The 12,904-nt window shown below is 43.6% G+C and overlaps 1 protein-coding gene across 16 annotated transcripts in view; it reads right to left on the minus strand.

Annotated features, from left to right (window-relative positions):
* Window positions 1-12,904, minus strand: part of MAP3K4 (mitogen-activated protein kinase kinase kinase 4) — a 462,673-nt gene that overhangs the window by 321,231 nt on the left and 128,538 nt on the right. For all 16 annotated transcript variants that reach the window (XM_033937735.1, XM_033937734.1, XM_033937737.1 and 13 more), the window contains 2 exons: window positions 9,434-9,691; window positions 1,451-1,597 (listed from right to left, as the gene is read on the minus strand). In XM_033937735.1, coding sequence (XP_033793626.1) covers window positions 1,451-1,597; window positions 9,434-9,691 — 405 coding nt within the window. The remainder of the gene's footprint in view (window positions 1-1,450; window positions 1,598-9,433; window positions 9,692-12,904) is intronic.

Here is a 12,904-nt window from a genome sequence, read left to right on the forward strand (position 1 = left end):
GAGAATTCAGCTTCCTTCCTAGCATCTGAAACTGGTCCTTCAGTACTTTCCTATTGTAGTTCCTGTTGCCAACGTTGTTCGACCCAACATGGATCACCACCACCATATCTTCTTCTATCACACTGTTGATGATCCTGTCAATGCGGCTCACTATGTCTTCTACCTTGGCTACCAGTAGGCAGATCACCAGCCGATCCAGTCTTCCTCCCGCTATGTGGCCATCGACTTGTCCGATGATGGAGTCCCCCACGACGATTGCTGTTTTCTTCATCTTCTCCCGATTCTCCAGCTGTGTCCCTGGTGTATGTCCATCTCTCCAGCCATAGGTCCATGTCCTTCATTATCGCTGCTGTGTCACCCATTTCTTCGTGGTGGTTGTCCGTCGGGTGGTCCACACTCTCTGTAGGTGTATCTCGGCAGTTTCACTGTTGCTGATGATTTTCCACTGCCTCCCTTTATGCCTCCTCTATGAACCTCTCCAGCTCTCGGACTTCTTCCTCGATGATGTCCTCTGTCTTGATGTTCTCTGCATCTGTCTTCCTCCTCCACTGTTTGAAGTTCTCTGCATCTCTGTCTTCTTCTTCCACTGCTTGAAGTGCCTCCAGTTCCAGTATTCTGCCCTCTAGGAGTCCGACTTGTTTTTTCAGGCTCTCCAGCTCTCCGCATCGAGCGCATATGTAAGACCGCCTCCCAGAGGGAAGGTAGTCATATATATGGCAGACGGCGAGGAAACTGGGTAGCTCAACATCCTGCTTCTGTCTGCTGCTTCCATTGCTGCCTGCTTGACGGTCTGCTGTTGATGTCTTCTGTGTCCGCTGTGGCTGTCCTGTGTCTGCTGTGTCCTCTGCGTCTGCCTGGCTGTGTTTCCTTTGTGCCTGCTATGTCCTCTGTGCCTGCTGTGTCTGCCTGGCTGTGTGTCCTCTGTGTCTGCCTGGCTGTGTGTCCTCTGCGCCTGCTGTGTCCTCTGTGTCTGCCTGGTTGTGTGTCCTCTGTACCTGCTGTGTCCTCTGTGTCTGCCTGGTTGTGTGTCATCTGTGCCTGTTGTGTCCTCTGTGTCTGCCTGGTTGTATGTCCTCTGTACCTGCCTGGTTGTGTGTCCTCTGTGCCTGCTGTGTCCTCTGTACCTGCCTGGTTGTGTGTCCTCTGTACCTGCCTGGTTGTGTGTCATCTGTACCCTGAAAGGTTTTCGAGCCTATTCAAAAGTTCTACGCTGTAGTCCCTTTATATTCTCCATAGTCCATGCTCCCCCGTTCTTCATAAGTTTAGAATACTGCTTTCACTTATCAAAATTTTGTAGCAATTTTAATTGAAATGGAGAAGTCAAGATTCAAATGCAGTATGACATACAAAAATAAGATGTCAGTAACAGACACAGTCAATTAAAGGTAGACAGAAATAAAGGCATAGAATAATAATAGTTACAAGTTTATTTACTACATTGGACACTCACCATTAACATTTTATGCAGATCCTCCTCAAACGAGTCTATGTTGCAGTTGATCTTGTAAGAGTCATCCAATACCTCCCGTGTCATGAACTGATAGTACTGCTTCATCAGTAGGCCACCTTTCAGGACTTCTTTACACTCTCTCACTAACTAGAAGAAAAACAATCATAGGCTGCATTAATTCAACCACTAGCCTCAGGATTCCTTCTCCTTAAGCCTTTCACAATTCTGCATTTGTTTAATGGGCAGAATACCTTTATGTTCTTTTAGGCTTCTGCAGCTGGCGTCACGATTGTTGCAGTTGTCCGGGTCTTGCCATGTCTGACGTGACAAGACTCAGACAACTGCAATAATCAGGAAAAGCTTTATATTCAATCCCCCAGGATAGTTTAACATTGTTTTTATGTAATTAAATAAACTTAAGGCAAGAGAGTAGTTGAGAAGTATGAAAAGTGGGCATACTGCTTGAAACTGTTGTGACTATTTTGCATTTGACTGTGTTAAAAAAAAAAAGGACCAGGATACTGTAAAAATGTGAATTGCCTTTTATAGCACTGTTGTATACACCAATTTTGCTATATAAATAAAAAGTATTCAAGGGAGGATCATGTGATGCAGTAGCCGAGGCAGACATGTGCTGCCTGAGCTCCCGGGCCTCGAGTAGCCGATTGCTAAACTTTGCTGCCTCGTGCTGTGTGAGAGCTCACTGGGAGGTGCTAATTACACTGCACAACAAAGTTTTTGCTTCCTGAACACTGCTGGGTGTTTCTTATAGAATTTTGGGTGCTGATCATGAATATTACATCAAAAATTACCCATCACGTACCATTTCAGAGAAATCTTCAATTTTGTCGTGATTTTTTCTTATATTTGGATGCAAACAATTTTTTCTCCCATAAGTGTCTTATCAACAACGGTTTGTACCGCCTGGGTATGTCCATGCATAAAATCTAGCCAGGTTGGAAGCTGTTTTATGGAAGATGACATCCTGGGCATGTCTGGGCAGGTCTGAACGAGCTTGCGCTGTCTCACCATGCTATAATGGTGGCTTCCATACACCGATCCTGCTCATTTGGTTAATATAGATAGTCCGTGTGTGTATATAGTATCAGTATAGTAAAGTATAGTAGTATAGTAGCTGTAGCAATATAACAGTAAGTAAGCTTGATGCTATAGACGTTTTGGTGTCGGGCAATATGTCTCGTCGGTGTCGTAACAGCCGCGACACATTCTGCTATATCTGTGGGGAATATACACTTACGCCTCAGAGACGTTCGATGACTGCCCTTGTAAAGAAAGCCTATCATCTGTATTTTGGCTGCAAAATAGGTGATCAAGACAAGCAATGGGCGCCTCACATTTGCTGTGCGACATGTGCTGTTAGTCTGAGAGCCTGGCTCAGAGGTACTCGAAAGACGATGCCATTTGCTGTTCCGATGATATGGCGAGAACAGAAAGACCATGTGACGGACTGTTATTTCTGTTTGACTAATGTGTCTGGTTTCTCTGCCAAAAACAAGAAGTCAATTGAATATCCTAATCTGCCTTCAGCAATGAGACCCATGCCACATGATGACAGTCTTCCAGTTCCGAAACCACCAGAGGATTGGACCTTAGACGAACCAGATGAAGAAACTGCAGTGCAGGGTTCTAACAGTGACATTGACCCGGATTTTGAACCATCCTCATCAGGCGATCCACATCTGATAACACAGTCCGAATTGAACGATTTGGTCAGAGATTTGGGTCTGTCAAAAGCAAAAGCTGAGCTGCTAGGTTCGAGACTGCAGGAATGGTGTTTGCTATCACCAGGTACGAAAATTTCTGTGTTTCGAGACCGGCATCATGATATAACCAAATTTTTTGCACAAGTCGACAGTCTCTGTTTCTGTTGTGACATTGAAGGATTGTTCTCGGTCTTTGGTTGTGATCACAACCCGGAAGAGTGGCGTCTTTTCATTGATTCGTCAATGTTAAGCCTGAAAGCTGTTCTGTTGCACAATGGCAACGTTTATCCTTCAGTACCTGTTGGCTATGCAGCACATATGAAAGAAACATATGAGAATATGGAAATGTTACTAAAGTATGTCCAGTATACCAGGTATAACTGGAATATCTGTGGAGACCTCAAAGTCGTTGCTCTGTTACTAGGACTGCAGCTTGGCTATACAAAGTACTGCTGTTTCATCTGCGAATGGGACAGCCGAGACAGAGAGTCGCACTATTCTAGAAAGAACTGGCCACTCCGTAAAAAGTTAGTTCCAGGACAGAAAAATGTAGCACATGAATCGCTTGTTGACCCGACAAAGATATTTTTGCCTCCTCTTCACATTAAACTGGGACTCATGAAGAATTTTGTGAAAGCAATGAACAAGGAAGGGGAAGGTTTTCGTTATTTAAGACAAATGTTCCCAAGAATAACTGATGCCAAGATCAAAGAGGGTATTTTTGTTGGCCCCCAGATCAGACATGTTATGAGTGACAAGCGATTTGAAGATCTGTTAGTTGGGCCGGAAAAAATTGGCTGGAAAGCCTTGAAAGACGTTGTTGACAATTTTCTGGGCAATTACAGAGCCCCAAACTACATTCAGCTGGTAGACAAACTTCTCAAAGCATACAAGAGAATGAAGTGCAATATGTCACTCAAGATTCATTTCCTCCATTCACACTTGGACTTCTTCCCCGCAAATCTCGGTGCTGTGAGTGACGAGCACGGTGAAAGGTTTCATCAAGACATAGCTACGATGGAGAAACGATACCAGGGCAATTGGAATCCGTCAATGCTTGCCGACTATTGTTGGATGCTACAACGTGATGCACCAGACACTGAATATAAAAGAAACTCGGGAGCAAAACACTTTTAATTCTGTTTCATTTAGTCGCTTGTGCGAAACGTAAACTTGACTATATATTTTATTGTCAGTAAACATAAAAATGTCTATTTCTCATAGTTCTTACGTGATGCAGTAAAACCAAAACCATATTTGAGCATACCAAGTTGGTACCTGTCATAATCACCAAAAACTTTTCAGGAATCAAGACTTAACCAAAAAATTGTTGTGCAGTGTTATCTATATAACGGCACATGGACAGATTTTTATCGTGCCCTGCACCGCTGATGGCTACGAGAACCACAAAAAAAGACCGCGAACGTCCACCGCAAGCCACAGACAAAATTGCCCCGGCAAATCCAGCCGTGGTCAGCCACCTTTCACCAGAGGCGCTGCGAGACATCACACAGGCGGTCACAGTGGCGATGCAGCCTGGACTGGGCCGCCTTTCGAACAATTGCTATAGCTGGAAAATATGCTTGCAGACACCAATCGCCGAACTACAGAATTGGAAACCCGAATCTCTAGGCTGGATGACACACAGGGGGGCTCATAATAAAACCATTCAGGAGGGGGGGGGGGGGGTCAGTGGTGTGGGCAGACTCGATGGGCCTCGGCCTTTTTCTGCCGTCACTTTCTATGTTTCTATGACCTGCAGAAACTGGCATCTGCTATCAATTATTTATTTATTTATAAAACCTCTTACAGATTGGCTTAGTAACGTTTTCGTGATCTCATCATCCTACTTCAATTTTAGAAAACAGGTAAAAAATGAGCTTGTTCAATCAATTTGTTAACTAAGAATCTTCTCTGCTCTGCTTACTCAACCAATATCCCTAATGAACTACACAGCTTTCATATTCCTTCTTTATGTAAGATTGTATAACTCTCATATTCTTTCATTATGTAAGATTGTATTGCTGTCTTTGATTGTAACCTCTTCGCTGATTGTCCAGCGCTTCTTGCTGTAAACCGCCTCAAACTTCTATGGCTTTGGCGGTATATAAGAATAAAATTATTATTATTAATTAAGTGATTTACATTCAGGTAGTCAGTCATTTGTCCCATCTGTCCTGGAGAGCTCACAATCTAATGTACCTGAGGCAATGGAGGATTGAGTGACTTGCCCAGGGTTACAAGGAGCAGTGTAGGGCTTGAAACCACAACCTCAGGGTTCAGAGGCCATAGCTCTAACTACTAGGTCACTCCTTCCTTATGTACTTAACATTAAAAAAGTTAAAGGTGAGCATTGCTAGAACTACTGTTTCACTATGTGGGTGATAGATAAGCTAGTTCTCAAAATTAATTTTAAAAATCTTGAGCTTATGAACAGACTACTGAAAGAAAACTAGTGATCATGTTAGAGCAGAGGTTCTCAATCCAGTCCTCTGAATACCTACTTTGAAGTCAGTCAATTTGTACCTTTGCTTAATCTTTTGTAAACCGCATAGAACTTCACGGTATTGCGGTATATAAGCTGTTATTATTATTATTATTACTTAGTCATATATTCAGGATATCTACAATAAATATACCGTTACTTGCGCTCCTGTGCCCGAGCTGCTGAACGTCTTTGGCTTAAATCTCACATGCTTGCTGACTTCATCCATTACAAATTCATGCTGACTTCCTTCCAATCTACCCACTCGCTTGCCAAACAGGACTACTACAACTGTTTAACTAACTCTTAGTGCCAACCCTCGCCATCTCTTTGCCATGCTCAACTCTCTACTCACAGTGCCCCTACCTCCCATCCCCTCTTCACTCTCCCCCAGACGATGGCAGAGCTCTTCTGCGACAAGATTCACAAGATCCACCTTGAATTCTGAACAATGTTGCCTCCCCCACTGCCCCTTACGACTGTCCGCTCTGTTAACCTCCCTTCAGCAACCCTTACAACCCTTTATTCCTTTTCTGAAGTTATGGAAGAGGAAACTGCTCACCCTCTCTCTTCCTCCAAACCCACCACCTGTTCTTCTGATCCGATTCTTACCTGCCTACTCAGATCCATTGCTCCCGCTGTGATCCTTCCCATCTGTCACATCCTCAACCTTTCACTCTACACTGCTAGGGTTCCTGATGTTTTCAAACATGCTGTAGTTACGCCCCCTCCTTAAAAAGTCCTCACTTGACCCTACGTCCCTCTCCAACTACCACCCTATCTCCCTCCTCCCCTTCCTATCCAAACTACTTGAATGTGCTGCTTGCCGCTGTTGCCTGGACTTCCTTTCTTCTCATAATATTCTTGACCCACTTCAATCGGGCTTTCGCCCTCTCCACTCTATGGAAACTGCCCTTACTAAAGTCTCTAACGACCTGCTCCTGGCCAAATCCAATTGGCTCTACTCTAACCTCATTCTTCTCGATCTGTCTGCTGATGTTGACACTGTTGATCACCGCCTCCTTCTTGACACATTGTCCTCACTGGGATTCCAGGGTTCTGCTTTCTCCTGGTTTTCTTCCTATCTCTCTTGTCGTACCTTCAATGTATGTTACAGTGGATTGTCCTCCGCCGCTGTCTATTGGCATACCCCAAGGCTCTGTCCACGGCCCTCTCCTCTTTTCCCTATATATCTTCTCTCTTGGTATGCTGATCTCCTCATGATTTTCAATATCACCTCTATGCTGATGACTCCCAGATCTCCTTCTCCACACCAGATATCACTGCGGGAGTTCAGGCCCAAATTTCAGTCTGCTTGTCCGACATTGCCGCTTGGATGTCTCGCCACCATCTCAAACTGAATATAGCTAAAACTGAACTCCTTATCTTCCCCCCACTTGCTGTTCTCTCTCTCTCTGTGGATAATGCTATCCTCCTCCCTGTCTCGTTGGCTCGCAACCTTGGGGTGATCTTTCACTCCTCTCTCCTTCTCAGATCCAACAGACCGGCAAATCCTGTCGCTTCCTCTTCTATAACATTGCCAAAATATGTCCTCTTCTCTCTGAACACATGACCATTTGTCCATGCTCTCGTCACCTTGCACTTAGACTACTGCAACGTACTTCTCTTGGGCCTCCCGTGCACCTGTCTCTCACCTCTTCAATCCATTCAAAATGCTGCTGCATGACTTATATTCCGTGAGAACCGCTATTCTCACATTACCACTCTCAAGTTGCTTCATTGGCTCCCTGTCCATTTCTGAATACAGTTTAAAACTTCTCTTGCTGTCCTACAAGTGCGTTCGCTCTGAAGCTCCCCAATATCTGTTCTCACTCATCTCCCCCTATGCTCCCCCCTGTGATCAACGCTCGTCGAGCAAGCCCCTCTTATCTGCACCCTTCTCTTCCACTGCCAACTCCAGACTCCGTCTCTTCTTTTTTGCGGCGCCGTATGCCAGGTTGCCTGAATCAATACATTGTGCTCTGTTCCTGGCAGTGTTCAAAATCCAAGCTAAAGGCCCACTTTTTTGAAACTGCTTTCAACTCTTAATTCCCCCTCACTGCTGTCAGATATCTATACCCTCTATAATCTCCCCCAACCCTGCTGCTGTCAGATACTTATACCCTCTCCAACCCTGAAATATCCTGTCTAAATTACATTGTAAGCTCTTCTGAGCAAGGACTGTCTATTGCATGTTAAAATGTACAGCACTGCGTATGCCTTTCAGCGCTATAGAAATAATAAGTAGTAGTAGTACCTCTATTCTATGCAAACCTATCTTATGCATATTTTTTGTGGGAATCTTGAAAACCTGACTGGCTAGGTATATCCTGAGGACTGAGTTAAGAACCACTGCGTTAAAGCTTTAACTATTGAATTAAAATTAGTCAGAGGTCTTGATCACAAGTGACTGGTATAGAAACCCAGACTTATGTCGGACCCATACTTACGAACTGGGGTCCTGCTTCTCCCTTCATGTGCCAATGTAACTCTCTTCCTCCCTTCCTGTGCTCTTCCTCCCTTCCATGTCCCAACATGCCCCTCTTCCTCCTTCTCACTTGCCTCCCCTTCCACGGATGCTACCTCCTCTGGCCGGCTCCCTCCTCCCTACCATACTTTTCAAAGCCACAACTGCGGGTCCTGAACATTACCTGCAGCTGACCCGGAAGCCTTCCCTCTCTGCTGGGAAGGCTTCAGAGTCAGCTGCGGGCAGCTTGCAGGACCCATGGCTGAGAAGAGAAGTATGGCAGGGAGGAAGGAGCTGGCCAGAGAAGCTAACACCTGCAGAAGGGAGGCAAATGAGAAGGAAGACGAGGGGGCACATTGGGACAAGAAGGGAAGGCTTCAGAGTCAGCTGCAGGCTGCGTGTAGGAACCGCGGCCACGGCTTTGAGAAGAGAAGTATGGCAGGGAGGAGGGAGCTGGCCAGAGAAGCTAACACCCGCAGGAGGGAGGCAAGTGAGAAGGAGGACAAGGGGCACTTTGGGACATGGAAGGGAGGAAGAGGGGCACATTGGGAGGAAACTTTAAGACAAAGTGTGGAAAGAGGGAGGGAGTATGAACTTGGGACAAAAGGTGGAAGAATGGAGGGAATGAGATGCTGAAGAGGGAGAGGGAATAAAAAAGGAGAACTGCTGGGCATGGGAGTCTGAGTGAGAAGGAAAGAGATGGTGCACATGGGGAAATGAAGAAAGAGGCAAACTGTTGGGCATAGAGTGGGAGAGAGAAATATTGGACATGGTGGGAGAGACATGAGGTACAGATGCATGTGGGAAGAGAAATGAGAGAGAGAAAAATGTTGATATGGTGCTGGAGAGGGAACAGTGGGACGGATGAAGAATGACAGTAAGTGTAAACCTTGTATCTTTTCTTTTGATTTAAACTACAGTACTTTAATTTTGAGAAATGTTTCTTTAATATTCTTTAATGTTTTTATAGACTGTGTACTGTACAGGATCTGAGTTACATACAAATTCAGCTTAAGAACTGTTTAAAAAAGGAACCCATTCTTAACCTGGAGACTGCCTGTACTGGTTATTTTACCAGAACAGAACTCTTGACTAGCTATCATGTCACATTCTGAAAATGTTATTAATACGGTTTATCTTTAAGTGGGGGAAATGGCAAACTAGGCCATATTGTGTAAATGATTTAAAACAATGACTGGTATGGAAGAGAAACCTAAATAGTGATAATAGCAACCCCAATACAAAGGTTAATCCAGCAGAGGTTGGGAGAAAGGAGGACTAAAGAAGATGGACAAATATGAGCATACTTGCTTAATACTCAAGAGAGATGGTTCTCCAGCTGGCCTCTGCTCCAGTCTTAATTTAAGACACTCATGGATGACGTTGAGAAGGACCCTGCAGAGAACCAAGAATGCAGGCTCAAATGAAGGCAAGTCCATGGCTTTCAGTTCTTCCCATGATACAGGGCTGCATTTTCGCTCTGAGCATAGCATGGAATTTGAAAACTGCTTCAACAGATCAGGCAAGTAATCTGAACACAACATGGGATCAGGAAATTCTGAAAACTAGAAAAGAAAAATATAGTGACAAAAACTAAGTAAATTTAACATAGCATAACAGATTTCTAGACCACATAGCCATAAGTTCAATGCGGTTAACAAAAGATTCTGTTATGAAGAATACAGATTATATTATGAAGAATACATAAAGATCTAATTAGTCAGAAACTTTGAAAAAAAAAAAGGTTTTCAACAGTTTTCTAAAATGTTCATAAGAGCTGAATCTAAGTGGCAGTGATTGGAAATCTTTATCGTAGTAAGCTGCTTGATATGAAAGAGTATGCTAGTGATATTTCTTACTTTTGCAGCTCTTAACTGACGGAAACGTAAAGAGGGCATATGATTTTCTACTATTCTTATGTGACACTATGAGGAACCTGTTGGCAAGATATAGTGGAGCAGCTCCAAAAGCGGTTTTATAACATAAGCATCCCAATTTAAAGATCACCCGGGCCTCAACAGGAAGCCAATGCAGCTCACTGTAATAAAGTGTCACGTGGTCATATTTTCTCAGACCATAAATCAATCTCACTGCCGTGTTCTGAACCAAGGTCAATCTAGCCAAATTTTTCTTAGCACTTATCAGGTAAACAAGAAAATTTTGGCTTTTACCTTTTGAATCAATTCTTCAAAGTACCTTGCACCAAAATGAGAGAAACTGGGTTTGAAAAAAGTTCCCATATCAACCTAATAGAATACACTACTTTTCACCTAACAGGAATAAAAATTAGAATCTGTCAACCTAAGCAAAAGCTACAAAGTTGTCCTAGGCATTTGGAATGGACTACTACACTTTCTATTGTATCACACTCATGTACAAATGGTAGAAAATTATGATAGGCCAATGAACTAATAAGTCTATAAAAGCAACCAATGCAATGTGCATATATAATCTCAGTTACCAGTATACAGGGTGTCCCAAAAGTCACTACACACTTTTTTTTTCTATTTTGTTCCAGGTATCATTCGTAGAGACTTGAGGCCATCAGCAAAATAATAAGCCACATAACCTGTCACAGCTTGAGAAAAGAATACACATGGCTTGCAGCAAGGTTGGGGAACAGATGCTGCAAAACATCGGAGAGGCTTGCGTCCGAAGGTGGCTGAAAATTATCAAAAATGGAGGAGCTCATGTGGAGGTATATAACTAATCTACAAGGTATTGGAACATGATGGCAAGCCTAGCAAATAAGATTGCAATGGCTTTTGTTGATGCTAAGAAAATGAATAAACTCAGTTTCTTGTGTAATTTGTAAGAATTTATTAAAAGTGTATAGTAATTTTTGGGACATCCTGCATTACATCTCACCTGGTATGAGACAATTAGAATTGCTAAGTTCAGCACATCTTTAAAATTAACAAAGATAAGTCCAAATTACTTTGGTTTGATAGAACAGAACTTTGCATCCCTGATGAAATTTTTCTCTCATGGTCTTATATTGAAGATGGATAAGGTTGCTAAGATACTTGGTGTTGATTTGGATATGTCACAGTCTAAGAAGCCTCATATAAACACACTAGTTAAGGCTACCTTTTTTAAATTACACTGTCTTAAGGAAGTACAGTGATTGTTTGGAGAAAAACATTTCTTAGTATTGCTTCAAGTATTAGTCCTTTCCAAGTTAGATCACTGTAATGGTCTTTACTGTCTTCTTTCTGCTAATTTGATCTCTAGATTACAAATTATTCATAATATTGCTGGAGAGAAGCAGCTCCCTGGGACAATAAAGTCATGGACTCAGACCTCCAATCAACCCAGTCCTTCTCTGACTGGATCTGTTGATCCTGGGCTGGGTCTGACTCCGTCAGAAGAGTAATCCGAGAGAGAACCCCTGAATGCTCCACTCCCGATGCGCCTCCAGAACATGCAGGAGGACTCAGACAATTTAAATAGGCACTCCACATCAGAATTACAAATTCTGGAGTAAAGCCCTGCACTGACAGCCCAAATGACCCCTGGAGGAACTCCATCTAAACATAGAAACATAGAGTATGACAGCAGAAAAGGGCCGGCGGCCCAACAAGTCTGCCCACTCAAGAACCCTCCCTCCTTGAGAATCCATTTTTTAAGCATTCCTCTGGAGCGACCCCACCAGACGGTCCCATCATCCCTTGAAGTCGAGCGTGGTACTGGCCTCAACTACCTGATACATACATAGTAACATAGTAGATGACGGCAGATAAAGACCCGAATGGTCCATTCAGTCTGCCCAACCTGATTCAATTTAAATTTTAAATTTTTTCTTCTTACCTATTTCTAGGCAAGAATCCAAAGCTTTACCCTGTACTGTGCTTGAGTTCCAACTGCCGAAATCTCTGTTAAGATTTACTCCAGCCCATCTACACCCTCCCAGCCATTGAAGCCCTCCCCAGCCCTTCCTCCACCAAACGGCCATATACAGACACAGACCGTGCAAGTCTGCCCAGTACTGGCCTTAGTTCAATATTTAATATTATTTTCTGATTCTAAATCCTCTGTATTCATCCCACACTTCTTTGAACTCAGTCACAGTTTTACTCTCCACCACCTCTCTCAGGAGCGCATCCACTACCCTCTCCGTAAAGTAGAATTTCCTAACATTGCCCCTGAATTTATCACCCCTCAACCTCACATTATGACCTCTGGTTTTACCATTTTCCTTTCTCTGGAAAAGATTTCATGGGGAAGACCATTCCATCGATCAATTATCCTTTCGGTGAAGACGTATTTCCTGGTGTCCCCATGAAATCTCCCCCCCCCCCCCTGAGTTTTAGCGGGTGCCCTCTTATCACCGTGGGACCCATAGGATAAAAGATTTCTTCCTCCATCTCAATGCGGCCCATGATGTATTTGAATGTTTCTATCATGTCCCCCCTTTCTCTGCGCTCTTCTAGAGAATATAAGTGCAGCCTGTTCAGACGTTCTTCATATGAGAGATTGTTGAGTCCTGAAACCATCGTAGTGGCCATTCGCTGAATCAACTAAATTTTCTTCACATCCTTTTGATAATGTGGCCTCCAAAACTGAACACAGTACTCCAGGTGAGGTCTCACCATGGATCTGTATAACAGCAGTATAACTTCAGGCTTTCGGCCGATAAAGCTTCTTCTAATGCATCCTAGCATTTGTCTAGCCTTTGCCGATGCTTTCTCCACCCGATTGACAACTTTCATATCATCCCGGATAATTACTCCCAAGTCCCGTTCTGCTGCAGTTCTTGTTAGGTTTTCACCATTCGG

The sequence above is a fragment of the Geotrypetes seraphini genome, chromosome 3 (genome assembly GCF_902459505.1).
Source record: "Geotrypetes seraphini chromosome 3, aGeoSer1.1, whole genome shotgun sequence".
Taxonomy (NCBI): Eukaryota; Metazoa; Chordata; class Amphibia; order Gymnophiona; family Dermophiidae; genus Geotrypetes; species Geotrypetes seraphini.